General features: G+C 49.5%; 6 protein-coding genes across 6 annotated transcripts; 3 read left to right on the forward strand and 3 right to left on the reverse strand.

Annotated features, from left to right (window-relative positions):
• Window positions 1-532: 532 nt before the first annotated feature.
• N7516_000532 (uncharacterized protein) lies at window positions 533-889 on the forward strand (the record flags this gene model as incomplete). Its single annotated transcript, XM_057213254.1, has 2 exons — window positions 533-647; window positions 711-889. The coding sequence occupies 2 exons, from the start codon at window positions 533-535 to the stop codon at window positions 887-889; spliced, it is 294 nt and encodes a 97-aa protein (XP_057075137.1).
• A 1,253-nt stretch (window positions 890-2,142) lies between these two features.
• N7516_000533 (class I SAM-dependent methyltransferase) lies at window positions 2,143-3,747 on the forward strand (the record flags this gene model as incomplete). Its single annotated transcript, XM_057213255.1, has 10 exons — window positions 2,143-2,169; window positions 2,216-2,262; window positions 2,328-2,384; window positions 2,457-2,486; window positions 2,548-2,589; window positions 2,648-2,764; window positions 2,829-2,854; window positions 2,911-3,097; window positions 3,168-3,596; window positions 3,657-3,747. The coding sequence occupies 10 exons, from the start codon at window positions 2,143-2,145 to the stop codon at window positions 3,745-3,747; spliced, it is 1,053 nt and encodes a 350-aa protein (XP_057075138.1).
• Window positions 3,748-4,266: 519 nt separating this feature from the next.
• Window positions 4,267-7,477, reverse strand: canA (putative cullin binding protein CanA; the record flags this gene model as incomplete). The annotated part of the gene is given in 4 exon segments (XM_057213256.1): window positions 4,267-4,683; window positions 4,737-5,075; window positions 5,128-6,554; window positions 6,565-7,477. 4 exon segments carry the CDS (start codon window positions 7,475-7,477, stop codon window positions 4,267-4,269), a joined length of 3,096 nt encoding a protein of 1,031 aa, XP_057075139.1.
• A 192-nt stretch (window positions 7,478-7,669) lies between these two features.
• N7516_000535 (ribonuclease P Rpr2/Rpp21/SNM1 subunit) lies at window positions 7,670-8,215 on the reverse strand (the record flags this gene model as incomplete). Its single annotated transcript, XM_057213257.1, has 1 exon — window positions 7,670-8,215. One exon carries the CDS (start codon window positions 8,213-8,215, stop codon window positions 7,670-7,672), a length of 546 nt encoding a protein of 181 aa, XP_057075140.1.
• A 423-nt stretch (window positions 8,216-8,638) lies between these two features.
• On the forward strand, window positions 8,639-11,514 carry N7516_000536 (RNA lariat debranching enzyme; the record flags this gene model as incomplete). Its single annotated transcript, XM_057213258.1, has 4 exons — window positions 8,639-8,671; window positions 8,759-8,860; window positions 8,918-10,920; window positions 11,355-11,514. 4 exons carry the CDS (start codon window positions 8,639-8,641, stop codon window positions 11,512-11,514), a joined length of 2,298 nt encoding a protein of 765 aa, XP_057075141.1.
• A 158-nt stretch (window positions 11,515-11,672) lies between these two features.
• N7516_000537 (RTP1/Tango6 family protein) lies at window positions 11,673-15,255 on the reverse strand (the record flags this gene model as incomplete). The annotated part of the gene is made up of 3 exons (XM_057213259.1): window positions 11,673-14,487; window positions 14,537-15,122; window positions 15,180-15,255. 3 exons carry the CDS (start codon window positions 15,253-15,255, stop codon window positions 11,673-11,675), a joined length of 3,477 nt encoding a protein of 1,158 aa, XP_057075142.1.
• Between the last annotated feature and the right edge of the window lie 2,612 nt (window positions 15,256-17,867).

Below are 17,867 nucleotides of genomic sequence, written 5' to 3' on the forward strand. Positions count from 1 at the left end.
CAAGTAACAAACAAACAAATGGCAAACATGCAAATGGCAAACATGCAAATGGCAAACATGCATGCATGAGATGATGTTCAACAGTCAGTTGACCTGACTGCCATGTTTACATTCAACCTCATGTCTACAGAGGCGTGAATGCATAAGTTAAGTACTGTACGGCTACATCGGATGGTTATGGGGGGAGTCTAAGATTTCACGCCGCTAGCAGGGTTTCACTGAAATACGAGATAGAGCCCCATCCCCGGGGATCAATAGCTCATATTCCGATTTCCAGATTTTCAAACGGGGGCCAGAGTGTGGGGTCGAGGGACGCACTAATGTACTCTTGATCCTTTCAAGGGACTTGTTTCGTTTACATAGAGACTAAGGGCGAGATACCTGCTCTGTAGAATACGACCATCGCGGTTTACCGAGAGGATATGCGGGCTATAAATACCCCTTTCCCATCGCCTCTAATTCTTCTCACCATCACTTTCCAGACATTCCAATCATTTAGCAGCTCCAAAAACCACTCTCCTCTACCGAAAACATGGTTAAGCTCAGCATCCTCTCCATTGCCTCCGTGGCTGCCTTTGCATCTCTTGGTGTGGCTAAGAACTGCCAAACGCAGTTCGATTACTGTTCCTCTGCCCTTCTGACCCGAGGTTAGTGAGGCAAATTTATATGATTTGAGTCACGATGAAGCAGAATACTGAACCTATGTTAAGGCAACTACGACATCCAGATCCGGAATGCGGTTGCCGCAGCTCAATCTTCATTCCCTGGCGTGACCAGAGACAACGCGTTGTTCGCTTGCCTTGGAGGCTCCAATGGCGAGATCAAAGTTATCGAGAAGTGCGGATACCGGTGCAAGAACGGAGGAGATGGCCACACAGACAGCTGCTAAAGATCAAACTTCTATCGACAAAGGTCTTCCTTCGCAGGAACGTGCGGATTGGTGGTTAGTGTTGGCACAACTTGGTATACAGCCAAGGTGCTCTATACTAGAGAATTCCATTTTGTCAGATTTTCTCGATATAATTAAATTGATAAGGTCTTCATATACTCTTTATGCACTATTCGAAGGGTTGACTTGCAAATATGCGAATATTTCTGCTAGAGAGACAAATCTGAGAGAGAACAAGCAGTCAAAAACCACGTAAGATATGCCAGTACCACTGAGATGGGTTCCAGATCGGGGATACTCAGAAAAGTCGTTCAGGATATATATCACTCAAGTTCGGTCTAGTAGCTGAGACATAGTTATCCAACTCGGTGGTGTTATCCGTGAAATACGTTAATGTATTCGGTAAGCGAGTGGGCATGGATGTAAGCCACCCAACCCAACTTATTAAATTAAATTGAAATGTATACAACATAAGATATATTTCTACCAAAACGCTATAAATACTAAAATTATCTATCTAGCTAGATATCTATTAATTGTATGCGCTATTTCTCTATAACCACCACACTTTGGCGAGGCGCGCGTACGTGGTTGTAAAGCCGGCAAAGGGCTTCTTCGCAGAGGAGAGGGAGGGGAGATAAGTACTTTAATTGCTTGTACCGGCTGAGTAATTAATTGAGAACCTTCCAAAGTTGGAAGCTTCTTAAACTAAGAGGGCTGTTACGATATTTAGGATACCCTATCATGAGGCTATTCGCAGATTGGTGCCTCAGGCTCATAGGACCTAGTAGTAGAACTTTAAGCTTTCGGCGATTGAACACCAGGCCTTCGCTCTATTTTCGTCAAGGAACCCTGTAGGGAGTGGTATTGGCTCAATTGTAGAGGTCATATAGAGGGTAAATAAAAGTTGGAAAAAATGCGATTCTATAATTTCTGAGTATCCTCGAGCTGGTAGCCCCTGACATAGTTACTTTGTTAGGTAACTAGTGGCCCGTAGTCAAAAGGTCCAATGATCGTCAAACGGGAACCTCCGCAAAACGGGGCTAACACTGCACCAGCCCCATTTAGGCTTCAGCCGTGGATCATGACACCACGCTTATGTCCCATCACCCAATCCCATTTGTTGAAACTGCGACAGGATTGCGGAACGGCTGAAAACCGTTGGACATTAGTACCAGTTCGCATTTCAACTGCCCACCCCAACCTCCCTTCACTCTCCTTCCTCATCATTCTAAGGGGCTAGATATCGAACCATGCCGAAATCGAAGGTTATTGAAGTGGTATGTCAATCCGTCAGTTTCTCCTCGCTGTTCTAACATGTTATAGGATGCGGATGTCTACTTTTCAGCCAATTATGCCGACGATTGCCAGTCGTAAATCCTCCCATTTCCCTCGTTGTTTCATGTTATTAGTCTCTAACATGACATGTACTACACAGGGAGACTACGTCTATTGGTACCTCGATCTATAATGGCTTGATGGAAAATGGTAGACGGTATGGTTTCATCGCATATTGACACACCCGGAGAGACTCGGCCCATCGCTTACATGTACTTATTACCTGCAGGTATCAAACGCTGAGCGACAAAGAATATCTGTATGCATATCATAGCATCCGACATTAAAGAAACCGCCAACTGATGCTCGTTTCTCACTAGGATTCCTGCCGATGACCTCGCATTTGAGTCCTATGAAGCTGGGTATGCATGACAACCCCTTTCTATATGTCATTATTATTCTTACCCTTAACACTCTCAGTCATCTGCTCGCTCTTGTCTTAGATTCGGAACGAGAGAACCCGCTATTTAGATCGCCTGTTGGCAAGAACCCTACACATGTGCTCGATATCGGAACGGGTAAGGGTAACTGGGCTATGTAAGAACCCTCTCCTTGTCCCATACCAGACAGGACTTATACCAATATAACACTTAACTTATAGTGATGTTGCCGACATGTTTCCGTCTGGTGAGTGCCAACCCCTCCCCCATACATCGACAAGGTGTTAAAATAAAACCACACAGCAACTGTCCGGGGAGTCGACCTCTTCCCACCTCCCATTACATGGATGCCACCCAACTGCATTCTCGAAGTCGACAACGTCCTAGAAGAATGGACCTGGAAAACCCCACTCGATCTAATCCACATGCGAATTATGACTGGCTCATTCGATACCGCGGGATGGGATCACGTCTACAAAGCCTCCTTCAAGTAAAGCACCCACATGTCCTAACCCCATCCATATCCGCAACCATATGCACTAACACCCGATCTCTCGTAGAAATCTACGACCAGGAGGCTGGATCGAACAATATGAGGGTTGTACATCCATCCAATGCGACGACGACAGCCTACCGGCAGACAGCATCCTGCGAACCTGGGGCTCGACTATGGACGCGTGTGGTGCGCGCGCCGGACTCTCGCTGGATACCCTCGACACCATGCGCGGCACAATAGAAAAGGCTGGGTTTGTGGATATCCAGGAGAAGGCGTATAAGTGGCCGATTGGGCCTTGGGCTCGAGATCAGAAATATAAAGAGGCGGGCGTGGTGAATTTCCAGCATTGGATTTCTGGTATGGAGGGATGGTGTATGTGGTTGCTTACTCATTTCGGTGCGCCGAGTCCTTGGACCAAGGATGAGGTTACCGTTTATTTGGCGAAGGTTCGTTCGGAGCTTAAGAATCCGAGATATCATATTTATCAGAGAGCGTGAGTTTGGCGTAAGCCCGTGGTGTGGTGGAGGGAACTGTCATGCTGATTCTGGTTTAGACGTCGTGTGTGGGCGCGCAAGCCCTTCCCTGGAGAGCTTACGCCTGAGATGACTCCTGAAGCGACACCGATCAAGGACGAGGAGGCGTGAAAGAAGTGGCAGTGACTATTCTCTTCTCAAGTAGTGAGTTATTGGTTGGTTATGATAAGAGGCGGTATAGGAAGGAAAATGAATAAAAGGGAAGGAAATGAATCAAGATGTTTGGAAATGCCTACGATGAATATTACCTGATTTCGAATTTAAGACATATACCCTGGCAGAAGACACGGTCAGTAAAGTCAGGATGAAACTAGGGTGCCGGCACTAGAAGATAGTTCCGCTTTCATATGTTGGTATCCTAGTGGTGTCCTGATGGTGCCTTTCACTCTCTGGCTAGAGAGAAAAAGACAACAACAGCCATAGTGTAAGGCCCGTATATCTGAAATAAGTCTCCTATTAGAAGTTATCTACAAGGTTAAGATCGCAAGCGTAGCGATATTAAGATCATGTGTTTCATTGAGCTATGTCGTAAGCTAGCTTAATTGCGAAAAAAAAAAGGGCTCCCCCTTGCACTTTTGATCGCATGGAATCATTGCAACTGTCCGGGATTTTAGTTCCATTGTAACAAATTCAGGATTCCAGTTCCAAACTCGCCAGCTGCGAGGAAAATGCTCGCCGAACCCACTCCATGTATGTCTTCCATTTGTGAAGATCACCCGATGCCTCCGCACCGGGGAACGCTTTGCTCAGTTCTCTAGTAATCTTCAAAATGCCGAGCGATGCCTCCTGGGCCTTCTCCAACTCTTGTTTGACGGCATTTTCCTTTGGCTTGAAGGAAAGCACACTGGTGTAATGCTCTGACAAATCATCCAGCCGCCGTTCAGTATCCTCCGGTGCGATCTTAATGAGTTTGGATGTCATGAGATTGCTGATTGCACGGATGTCTTGCTCGTCATCGATACCCGCGACGATGCGGTCAAAGAGGTCGGCCATATGGGTGCGGGAGAAGGAAGTGTCGAGCGAGGCATAAAGGGTTTCGTAGGCACTCTGTAAACGTGGATGTCAGTGGGGGTCTATGGTGGATAATAAGAGATACTGACCTTTCGCAAGTCGAGACCATCATCCACTTTGTGTTTGAATGGACCCATTTGTACCTCACGAATGAGCTCTGGCTTAATTTTGGTGTCACCGAGAACAGCCGGCAGCAGCTCTTCGAGGTGAGGGAGCAGAAGATCCATCTTGTTATGGATTGCAGAGTTAAGAGTGGTCAACGCAAGCCGGTGGTTGCCCAAATCACTATCACCAAGCATGTTGGTTAAAAGGGGCACCATCAACGGTCGCAGTACATCGTTGTAAGCATCACTTGAATCAGCAAGAGTGTAGCGGAATGCCGAAATCACGACGCCACGAACAGCCGGATCATCGTTGGCCAGGTATTCCTGTAAGCATGAGGTTAGTATTGGTAACATGATAGGAATGAGCACGACTTACTCCGAAGTGGGGAATGTAAGCACCAGGGTCAAGGAGTGCCAGGCGGCCCACACATTCAGCCCCGACAGCCCGGTTGTCTTCCTCTTCGGACACAACAAGGAGTGCGTGCCACAGTTTGTGGGCGGACGGTGCAAGATCCGGACGTACAACCTCGGGGTGCTGGAGTAATTCTCGCACCGAATGGAGAAGCAAATAGCTTGGAGCATTTGACTTTTCCAACCCATTCAGAATGATTGGGAGATAAGCCTTGACGCTACCTGCGGCAGCATTTCCGAGGGCAGTGGCGGCCGCCAAGCGCACATGATCTGACTGAGATTCGAAATGGGGAATGAAGATACCTGGGGTCAACGAGCACTCTGGGCCCATTCGCAAGCCGATTTCGCCTAGGATAGCAAGGGCAAGGCATTTTCGGCTATCATCACGTGCAGTCTTAAGTTCCGTTGAGAAATCTTCCATTGTGACTCCGAGGTTCGGTCCACCGTGGACCAGAAGGGTGCCAACAGCTCTTCCGACCACTGATGTGTCCCCTGTAATCCCAACGCCACGGAGAAGATTCTGCATCAAACTAGCACCCGCACCTTCGTCTCCAATGACTTTGACCAGCAGCAACAATGCTTTGAGAACAGTACCGACGAGTGGTTTGGTCACAATTGAGCAGATAGAAGAGATCAAACTGTCGTTGACCATTAGATTTGCGTTGCCAGGGACAAGTTTGGCAATAATGATCAACGTGGGCGTGAGTGTGTGGAAATCAGCTGCAGCGAGAAGAGGCAAAGCAGCATTCTCCAGTGTGGCGATCGTGTCGGGGGTGAGGTGAGATCTGATATTCGAGTTCATGGAAAGGCTCCGGAGAGTTTCCAAACACGCGCCTCTCAAGGCACGATCGGATTTGCGCAAATTCGATCCCAGCTCAAGGGCGACATTATTAACCCAATCACTGGAAACGTCCTGCTTGCGGTTGGCAAGAACGACGACATCATCGACCGCACGAACAGCGGACAGACGAGTTGTCTCGTTCTGCACTCGGTCGACCAAAACAGCCAGACCATTAGATCTCTTATCGGATGAAAGGAACGCTACACCTCGTTCTCCTGACGTACGTGCGAGAATCACACCGAACACATGGATCGCCCGTTGCCGGACTTCGAGATCAGCGCTTGTGTCGGTGATTCGAGAGTGGACAACATCATAGAGCTTCTGCAGCTGCAGAGTGACATCGGAAGGATTGGCAGATACGCGTGGGGGCGTAATTGCCTTGACGATTTGCTCCACGGCGCCTAATGCCTCGCTGCTGACTTTGTAGTTGCGGTCGTTGACGGCCCCGACCACTCCAGGCACCAGGGCAATCAGGAACGGCAATAGCGCGTCGGACAGATGTGTCTCGGCGATCACAGCAATAAGACCCAGGGTTTCAATTTGGAGGGTACCTGCACTGACAGCAGCCCCGGTATGAGCCGCTGTGCTCCCTGGAGAGAGATGAGGTCTTGAGGGCATCCGCAATGAGGTCTTCAATTTGTTGAAGATGGTCAGCGAGACCACCATAACGAACCAGGGAAAGGCTTTTGAGGAGAATGATAGCGGCTTGCTTGAGCGGAATCGAAGCCTGCTTCCAAACTTTGACAAGGTTCTGTACAATCAAAGGTACAGAGCGGGCCAGATCAGCCTGAGAACCAGATTTGGGGGACGATGGCACAGCAGGAGAATCCATCGCTGACGAGGTTCCAGCACTCGGTTCGAAGTCGATCATTGACGCATCACTATCTTGGCGTCTGCGCTTGCGGGAATTCTTCGAACCCCCCACGGCCTCCAGGAAGTCATTGGATGTGACGATCATGGAACCCTCGCTGGTCTTCCTAACAAGCGCCGTCAATGTCGACACTACCTCAAGTTTCACACTCTCTTCTCTTTCCCTGCTAATTTGGGAGATCAGAGCTGGGGCAATTTGCTGAAACAAGGCGGAAGCGTCCGAAGCGCGACCAAGCCCGTAGGTAGAGATGACGGTGTAGAGAAGCTTGGCAGCACATCGGCGTACCTTCCAGCTCATGTCGTCAATGTCACTGTAGCCTCCTTCTTCCTCAAAGTCGGCGAATTCATCGTCTTCCAGGTCGGGATCCTCCGTGGCATCGTCACTCCCATCGTCCTGTGTGCCGCCCATCTCCTCATCGTCCTCCAATTCGGCAACGTTTGGATCGTATTTTAAAAATCGAAGAGCTGATCGGGTGGTGTTCGTTAGGTAAGGCTGCATCTGTTTGTTGCAGGAGCTGATCAGCGCCTCAAGAGTGACCAAGGCGGTCTCGCGGAGCTCGTCCGCCTGGGGATCATGTTCGTCGTCATCGGAGTAAGACGACATTATGGCGAAGGTGGGAAGCACAATATGAAATAAGTAAAGTGAAATAAGTAAAGAGAAATCGGGTCGACTCTGCGGACACACGCGCTGGAGACGTTTGTGTCGGGGGGATCACCGTCACGGAGCCTAGAGTCGTAGGCAAGCTAGCTGCCCCGCGCTAGTCCCGATATGGCAATAAACTCACGTGCGCGACCTCTACTGCAAAAAGTCGAGCAGATCGAGTGACGGTTGGGCACGTTGTTTGGAGGCTAGAAGAGCTTGAAGGCCACCTTGCTTCCTTGCTTTGGCTCTCTTCTTGCTGTTCTGGTTGTCACCTGCCTTGGGATCCGATGAGGCCTGCGTCGAACCTTTCACGTCAACCCCTACAGGAGTTGACCCTCGAGTAGATGTAACCGTAGTTACCCCAGATGAAGGTTTCGAGACAGGCTTCCTTGAATTCCTTCGAGGTAGCACTGTCCGCTGCTGGCAGCGTAAACACTTGTACACTGTGGCACCCGCAGATGCCGATCCAGAGCTTAAAGGCTTGCTTTTTTTCGGCTTGATTTTAGTAACTTTACTCCATTGGGCGTTTCTAATGCTACCACAGGCTCCGCAGTGATCTTTCTTCTGTAGGACACTCAATGACTTGGACTCCTCATGGAGAAGCCGGGTGTGCACCGCTAACAGATGAGCTGATGTCGATGAACTGAGGGGAACAGCCGAGACAGCCTGAATGAGAAAGGAAGGATCGATGTGAGACATTGTGTGGTCTTTCCTATTCAGGTAAAGGGAATTTAATTCAAAAATGCAAACAACAATCAACCGAATAGAGAAAGACAATAGGAGGCAAACGGAGAACAAAGAGAACAAAGAAAAGACAATAGGGCAGCCCGTTTGCTATTTTCCTATTCAGAGATTTGCCGCGCGGGAGCTTAAAACCCAGCTCCACCCAGCCGCTTCTTCCCATCTACATCTCTCTGCTCTCTACCCTTTCCCCAACTTCTCTACCCACTACTCCTCTCTCACTCTTCAAATTGCTTCATTTTTTATTTTCTTTCCTGCAGCTTTCATCGACTTTATCGCAGGGGTTTACTTTGAGATTTTCTTTTCTGACAGCCTCATTCTGAGGTTTGTCTTCTTTTTCTGTGTTATCACAATCCGACAGCTCAGTTGGATTCGTCCACGATGGCACCTGTTCGCATTGCCGTGGAAGGCTGCGTAAGTGACATTGCATGCATGGAGACAACCACCCCACTTCATGTGACATATCCCACTTCATAGCTTATTGCTAATCATTTCATACAGGGTCATGGCAATCTCAATGACATCTATGAGACTGTGGATCGCAAAGCCACTGAGAAAGGTTGGGACTCTGTTGATCTCGTTATCATTGGTGGAGATTTTCAGGTGGGTTCCCTGTCATACCTCATTCCACACGAGCTCAATATTGACTGACCAAACCAGGCTTTGCGTAACGCCAATGATGCGACTTGTCTTTCAGTTCCCGACAAGTTCAAGCAGATTGGCGATTTTCACGAGTACTACAGTGGTGCCCGTACTGCTCCTTACTTGACATTGTTCATCGGAGGCAATCATGAGGCCAGCAATCACCTGTCCGAGCTCTACTATGGCGGTTGGGTGGCCCCCAACATCTACTACATGGGAGCAGCCAACATCGTCCGCTTTGGACCTCTCCGAATCTCGGGAATGTCGGGCATCTGGAAAGGTTACGACTACCGGAAGCCCCACTATGAACGGCTGCCGTACAACAGGGATGATGTTTCTTCAATCTACCACACCCGGGAGGTGGATATCCGGAAGTTGCTGCAAGTGAGCACCCAGGTCGATATCGGGCTGTCCCATGATTGGCCAAAGGGTGTCGAGAAGCTTGGAGACTCCACAACCCTGTTCCGCAAGAAGTCAGGTTTCCAGGCCGATTCCGATTCTGGAAAGCTCGGAAGTGTCGCTGCACGCCAAGCCCTCAACCATCTACGCCCTGCCTATTGGCTTTCGGCCCATTTGCACGTCCGCTTCACTGCCAATGTGCACCATGACCCACCTCGTGCGGATACCACTTCTTTGGGTTCCCCCAATCATGTTCCTGCTTCGGATACAAACAACAAGGCCCCAATTCCACGAAGTAACGTCAATACCAATGCCCTTGCCGGCCACCAATTGCTTGGTACTGCCACTGGAGACGAACAGTCTCGCATCAAGGCTTGGAATGAATTCGGAGAGAAAGCCCGACGGGCTGAGAAAGAGAAGCGTGACCAAGATGAGTTCATGCGTATGATCAGGGCGAGACAGCCGAAAGCCCCACGCAACATTACGTTCACCGAAACTGCCAAGATTGGAGGTGGTCCCATTCAGACATTCGTACGTGGTGCGGATGGAGAAAGAATCGAATCCGCCCCGGTGGACGGCGAGAACATCGAAAGCCTCGACAAGGTCAACCAGGGAAATAGCCCCGTGAATACCTGTTCCGATGAGGCGGTTGCCAAGCAGGAATCGTTGTCTGCTGAGACAACCGAAGATATCAAGACCAAGCATGTCAAGACGACCGAGGATGTCAAGACCGCTAATGATGTCGCGGATAACATCGACAAAATCAGTGTTTCTACAAGCCCCAGCAGCGCCGCAAGTGTGAAGTCTCCTCCGACTGAGAAGGCTCTTCCGAAAGCCGACATTTCTCTGAATTGGGCCGATGATCGCTCTTATGACCCCTGGTGGAGCGATGGTGTGGACGATCGAGCCCGCAAAGTGGCAACCGAGCTCCCGACCAGCCTTGAGAAGTCGTATGTACCCAAGACTACCGCGAATAAGCCAAGTTCGGAATTCCTTCCACCGCCGGCGATGATCAAGAACCTTGTGACTCAGTTCCTGACCTTGGACAAACCACACAACCATGATGACTTTGTTGAACTTCTGGAGATTGAGCCAGTTTCCGAGCATGATGATGCTGCAGTGGAGTCTCCCATGCGACTCATGTACGACAAGGAGTGGCTGGCGATCACTCGTGCCTTCGCTGACGAGCTCGAGTTTGGTGGAAACCCCAAAGGTAGTGTCCCTGCCCACAAGGGATATGCATTCTACCAACAGCGCATTGCCGAGGAGGAAAAATGGGTGCGCGAGAACGTTGTTGACGTTGGATTGTTGAACATTCCAACTGACTTTGTCCTGACTGCCCCTATCTATGACCCTGATGTCTCGATCAACACACGGGAGCAGCCAAAGGAGTACACCAACCCACAGACGTCTGCATTCTGCAATCTGATTGGGATTGAAAACAAGTTTGATATGAGCGAGGAAGAACGTCTGGCTCGCATGGAAGCCGGGCCACGCCCCGATGAACCTCGTCACTTCCAGGGCAACCGCGGTGGACGTGGTGGACGCGGCCGTGGCGGTCGTGGTGGTCGTGGTCCTGGGCGTGGTGGCCGTGGCGGGCGTGGAAACTCAGGCCCGACCTGGTAATTTGACCAGTGCTTGGCTCTCCCGTCTACATTGGAGGGAGGCACTTGTGCGTTTCGTTGGTGGCTTGCCGGTTTGAATGTTGCCGGGTTGAATGAGAGAGAAGCAATAATCTTTTAACTTATGGAATGAATGTCTTAGTTACCAATTTCTTTTATTTTGCTTTCTACATGTATCTACATGATGCTATGGATCTGCACACTAGTTTACTTAAGTCGGGAGGTCCCTTGTTTTCCAATTTAGTTTCTGCATACTAGTGACTCGATAGAATAACTTGCTCTGCTTCTACATCGCCCGAGTTCTACCTGCACATACCATGTATCCTGGGCGGGGATTCTGTCACTTCCCTATGCTGTCACTTTCCCATTATTTCTGTCTTTCTCAAATGCCCTGTCTTTCCAATCACCAACATTCTTATAACTATTGTAACTAGTGGTAATGATATCAAAAACAAAAAAGCAAGTGCATCATCCGTGAATCGAACACGGGCCTCGTCGATGGCAACGACGAATTCTACCACTAGACCAATGATGCTGAGAAACCAAGTGGATCTAAATGCTGATTCGCTGGTGATATACTGTTGTCTCGTGTAAGGTAGTTATCTCGGAGGGCTCTGAGATTATAATTGGATTTAAAGCTAATGAGAATTATGTTTAACTACTGTTATTTCCAAGGTTGATGTTTGATAGGTTTTGAATATTGATTTGTGGAAAAGTATGAGTGCTGTTCCTATTGTATCTGAGCATTTAGCTCATTCAACCTCCTCAATGCGCGGACGTCCAGTGTTTTCCCCTGCCATGGGATCAACCCGGAGACCGGCGATCCTGTCACCCAGTCCAAATTGTGGATTGAAGGCATCTTGATCGTCATGAGCGCCAATCCCCCACATCAAAGACTTCTCCGACCAAGCCTCCAAACTTTCAATCAAAGCCCGTAGATTTCCACGAGCGAGCCCATCCTCCTCGGAACCTTCGACGAAGCGGAGAGTGCGTAGCATGGCAGGTATATTGCCAATGGTCGACTGCCCCTGCATGCTGGAACCATATGGAGTGCCAAACCTTGAAGTCGAGTCGTCCAAAAGGGAAAAGCCGAACCCGATATCCTGGTTCGTGCGTGTCTCCCGCGCTGCTTCAAGGGCTTTGAGAATGTCTAGGATCAGAACAATACTCGCCCGGCGGAGGATGGCACTCTCCGGTTCCCTTTCGAGGGTTATGGTAGCGAGAGCCAGCTCAACGGCGGAAGAAAGAATGGTAGGGCCGAGACCGAGGATGTTGACATCAATGGCTGAGCCAAGAATGGAGATGGCCGATGCCCGGATGCGAAGGTCATCAGGGGCATCATCTGCGGATGCACCAGCAGCCCATGCAGCGACGACATTTGTGGCGTATTCCGATTGCTCTGGGGATTCCTCGTCCGAATGAAGTTCGGTGAGGTCGAGTTCGGAAGCAGCTTTGGCTACTCCAGATGAAATGGACCAGCCTTCGGGCATGGCCGATTCGTTCTCCTTTCGTTGTGCACGTTCCTGTTCTCGTTTCTCTTTCGCAATTTGCTTCTTGCGGGTTTGCTGTGCATGTTGCTTGTTGCCACGCCGTCCTGCGACGGCAACCATAGCCTCACCAAGAATCTTCGCCGTCTCACCGGCCAGTGCATCTCCCAATTCCTGGACGGTTCGCAGTAGAGACTCACCAATCCTAAGCCTTTCGTCCAATGCTCTTTGTTCGCGTCTGTCTGCGTATTCCTCGACCAAGGTTTTGATCACGGTACGTGGGTGACGTGATGCAAGTGTACCAACTATCTTGATTGCACCCAGATATGAGTATTCCTCGTTGCCAGCGGTCTTGGATGCGTCTGTGATAACTGAGAGCAGGAGTGCGAGGGTTGACCCTACGTCAAGAACGGGTGACGAGCTCATGATTAGTTTCGAAATCAGCGAAAGGCCCTCGGCCTGCACGGGTGGTAGATCTGAGTTGAGATTGGCAAGTGCTTGACGATGCATGTCCAGGTCCTGAACATGAGCTGGTACTGCCTTGATTGAGGTTTCAGCTGCACCGGCAAGGTGAATCTCTAGCAACATAGAGGAGGTAGTTGCTGGTTTGGAGAGGGTAGAAGGGAGAAAGGGGATGAGTTGATCGAGATCCTTTTTAAGAGATCCAAGGAGGGGCTCAATTTCAGCGGTGGGAGAAAAGTCAGCGGATGCAAGAAGCGTGGACATCAAACTGAAGGCTGTGGAGACGGACTCGAAGGAGTCATTCCCTGATTCCTCCTTGTCTTTGTCCTTGGTTTCCACGATATGAGCTAAAGATGACAGGGATACCTTGCTGTTTACTTTGCCTTGCATCGCCCTTTTTTGTGCGCTAAATCTATGCAGCTCCCCATCAATGACTTGCTTGATAAGCTCTAAAACTCGGAGCGGGCGTCGAGTCAATGCTTCTTTGAAGTTTTCAAGCAGCTTCTCTGCAACCTTGGCACTGACAAGCTTCTGAATAATGTTGTCACTTTCACCAACGGGGCCTCCGCTCAATGTGTTGCGAGGGACTGCAGAGCCCTGTGGCTGCACGAGCCAGTTTTGACTGACATAGAGGAAGATATCACCGGTCCGTTCCTCACTGCTAGGATCCGAGCCAATGAGACTGACGAAAAGCTCTGCTCGTGCTTGGAGGGAATCGATCAACCGCACCAAATTTGAATGCTCGTTTGTTTTCTCACTCCGTTTTTGCAACGCGATTCCAGCGTTGGAATCTTCCATGTATGTCCACATCGCACCCCCATCCCAAAGAAGATTATCAACCAGCTTTTTGAGGGGTTGGGCTCCAACGGAGATTCCGAAATACGTCTGGAGAAGGGGCAAGACTCTTTCATGGAATGAAGCCAGTCCTTCCTCCTGGGAGAAACAGGCCAAGCCCCACAACGGAAGAAGAATCGGATACACGATTCGTTTCACAAGACCTGGGTTTGGATGCTGCAATGTCAGACATCGCAGTCTGTTTAGAGCCAGGTCGACTGTGACGCCATCTACTAGGACATTGGATGTAGGATCCGCTTCCGGGGGGTCCGGCATAGAGCCTTCAATATCGGTGAAGCGACTGATCCATCGCCTCGATTTAGCATCGAGGTTCGCGGCGAGTGCATTGAATATCGGCTCCACAAAGATGGAGTGCCCAACTGTGCCAGGAGCACCATAAGCACGTTTCCCCAAAATCCCATTACCGACAACATATGATGCAGTTTTCCGCAGATCTGGATCATCACCGTCGATTAATGCTAGCAGCTGGGGGGCGATTGTCTCAAAATAGACAGTTGGATCAAAGTCCGATGGCACAGAGGAAAGGAGTCGTGAGATTTGCATGATGGCCTGCACAGTTAAACGAGGGCCATTTGATTGGTCCTGTGCTTCCAGGCCTAGCGATGGTGAGAACTGTGATGCAATGAACATAATGGTTTGCACTACTCCACCGAGTCGTAGCGGAACTTGTGAGATCTGGCTAGATATTGTTGACTTGAACCATTGCGCAGTATCTGACTGGAGGAACGCAGATAATGTGGGCAACAAGACGGTTGTTGGGGTGCTGTAGACTGTTAATATTACTAGAAATAGCAAAAGCAATGAAAACATACTCATCAATGATCTTGGCCAGCGTTTTCTGATACGTTTTCTTGTGAGATGATGCCACAGTATTTGGATTGAAAGCCAGATCAGACGTGCCACTAATTATGTCACTTAATATACGACCACGAATGATCGGTTGGAGGCTTGGCTTTGGGTCGAAGAGAACGTCAACGAGAACGTCAATTATGCGGCGCAAAAGAGGCTCGTCATGCGGTACACTGCTAGTAACCGTTTGAGCCTGCTTTGCAATTACGCCAGCTGGTAATACCGAGATCACCCGCTGCTGCAGGGGAATCCCAACACCAGATGATAGCGAAGGATATATTCCTTCTAGGGAAATCAGGTCCAGCAATGCATGTAGCATCCGACGGCGCTTGGCATCTTCTGAGGGCGAGTCTTCAACCTCCCCACATGACTGAAGAGACCCATATTGGTCCTCAGGTGAAACAAAAGATCTATGGATATCGATCAAGATATCCAAAGCCTCATTGATCACTGTTGGTCTCGCATCATCATCACCAGCACACTCATCCTCCCCCGGAGGCTGACTGAGGATATGCAGCAAAGATTTACCTTGAGTCTTCTGTATTTCCTCTTCAAGAGGGTTAGCCCCAGAGACCTAATGTAACTTGATATCTCGAACGTGCATACCTCGATCGAGGACTGGGGTCAGAAAGTTCTTAGCAATGTCAAATGCTTCGCGAATTTGCTGTGGGCCTCCCATCATGAATACTTGCAAGATGCTATCATGTCAAACTCACGCCAATGAGGGTATTGGCCTCATCGACATTGTCCAGTTCGAAAACTGAATGAATAATCAGGAACAATTGCGGCCTTGGCGTTTGTCGTTGATTATGTCATAACAGGAAAGTACAAGTCACATCGCGTGTAAGTCACGTGTAAGTCGCGTCAGTCTCGTGGTCCGCGCTTGCCCGTATTGGTGTGTCGCGTCAACTCGGAGATGTTGTTGTTACTAACTCTTATCCACTAACTACTCATTCCACACCCTTTGAAGAGACACTTGAACCGCCGTGACCAGTTCCTCAGCTACCCCGAATCTTGCTTGTTTTTACAATATTCATTGGACCCAATTTCTGTTCAGACTTGTTGGAGTTCCACCGTGACCGTTTCTTTGAGTGTGGCGCCACCCGAGTCTCTTGCCCCCCGAGGTACACATGTACAGATCAACCCTCTCAGATCTTCATTTTCCTCTGCTACCTTCAATGGTGAACCGTGACATATGTCTCGCCCTCGGCGACTCGTATCATTTCGGCGCAGAAGACATTGGAGTCAAACCCTAAGCCCTCCTCGGTTCAATGTCCCCACGGACACAGTTTCACGGATTGCGCATGCCGGATAATACGATTAGCTGAAACAGACTGTGATGGTCCGATTAAGCGAAAGATATTCGATTTAGCCAGAGCCTTCGGGCACCAAAGACGGTTTACTATGCGTTATCCAAAAGGAGACCGCGTCGGTTTACCAATGCTGGACGCTGCATGCCGGTCACAAACGGATGATCGCCCTATGCCTCGGATATCAGTTCAGCGAGAAGAGAACGCGGGTGAAGCATGTCGGGTACTTCCGTATCAGATGTCACCTTTAGGACCAACCACGACAGCGCGACCTGATGGCGATTGAATGCGACATTTAAGTCTCGAATACCCTAGGGCATCAAATTGCTTGGCTCGGAGATTTAGAGCCTAGAACACAGCAGTATCCTTACACACGGTCATAGTGTCAGTATATCCAAATAATCCACTCGCCGGAATCAACATTCCTCTCCCTGAAAATTGCCCAGGCATTTTCACAGTTGAAGTTGTCGCGAGGTTGTTTGGTTATGTTGCCCTATGGTTCTTCGACGTTGCTCTCAGGGGCACATCGAAGATTGCGAACTGTTGTCTCGTTCCGGATGGCAACGGATTTCCCCCGAGTTATTTGATGTTTTTCGAACTTATTTGCCTGTATTCTCTCCTCAGTTCTGCTAGCATCAACTGTCTGCTCCTGCACATGTTTCCTATTCCAGGATCCCTGGGGATCTTGCCCCCGCGTTCCACCTTCTTGGGCTCTGTTATTCCTACGCCTCACAGGCGGCTAGGCGTCTCGTATCACGGCACCCGCCACCGATTCGACTTCGTCAGAAGATCCCGACCGACCGTGTTAACCATCTCTTCGCAAAGTAGTTTGTGAATAGATTGATGGGCGCCGACATCAACAATGACTTCCATCATTGTACCTTCCTTCGGGAAGAAGGAAGCGATTTTTCTGGATGTTCTTTGTCCGCTTCACAACACGCCCTCCTGCAAGACCCTTGGGTCAACCGGGAGAGGAAACAAAAACCTGTCCCAAAGGGTACTGTACCACACACGGGAGACTCGGCTTCATACTCATGCGACGGTATCGGTGAAACAATAGCGGGTGGACTGGAATTGCGGAGATGGATGGCGGTTGAGCACATTCGGTTGAGCTTACTGTGTCTCGACCAAGTTTGGCTTGTCTTCGTGAAGGTTGTGTGGGGTTGTGTGGGTTTGTGGGTCTGAGGGATATGTTCATCGGCTGTCGTCCGCTCCCAGCATTCCTCAACTCCTGTATGCGCCTGTATTTGATGCTCGCCCTCTTACCTCTCGATTGATCGCAATTGTTCTGGTCAGAGAAATGTACGGTTTCTATCTTTCGAACGCTTTGACTCATCAGCCCATTTTCAGTCGGCATGGGGCCGATGTCCTTGGTCGGTTCTAACGTGTGTGCGTCATGCAGTGGGTGTCGTGGGACCTCTCTCGAGTGAGGATCAAAGCTTTGGCTTGTCTACGATACTCATCTGCTGCTATGCGTTCCCGGCTCAGGCTCGTCCGCATTGTCTGATTGAAATGAACTGAAAAGCGACGAATTGGAATTCGGACGATCTCCATACCGCTAAGGGACTATTGTATTGTCATTGGGACTTGGACGTTGTGTCAATGATGGTCTTTACACGGGAGCAGAATGTTTGGCCAGGCGATAGCCGGTAGACTGCCGTTTCTACCACTTTGGTGGTGGAAACGGCCACCTTTTTTTTTATAAGTACCCCCGAGCACCCCTTCTATTCCGAGATGATGCTAACTACCTATATTCGCAGATTCTGATATTGAGTGGAATACCGGGGAATACAACGAGAAAATTGAAGACCGTGAATACGCATTCTGAGCTAGCTAGATTCATGCACAGTGCACACAATGTATGTTCTACATGAAGATCTGCAATCATCGCATGTAGATCTCAATGCCAAATATAGTTATCCACCTCACCGCCCTCCAAGTACAGCTAAGCGGTGACACATATAGTGGCAGAAATTGTATTACC

This window comes from Penicillium verrucosum (assembly GCF_028828655.1).
Source record: "Penicillium verrucosum strain IBT 35672 chromosome Unknown utg000001l_segment0_segment0, whole genome shotgun sequence".
NCBI lineage: Eukaryota > Fungi > Ascomycota > Eurotiomycetes > Eurotiales > Aspergillaceae > Penicillium > Penicillium verrucosum.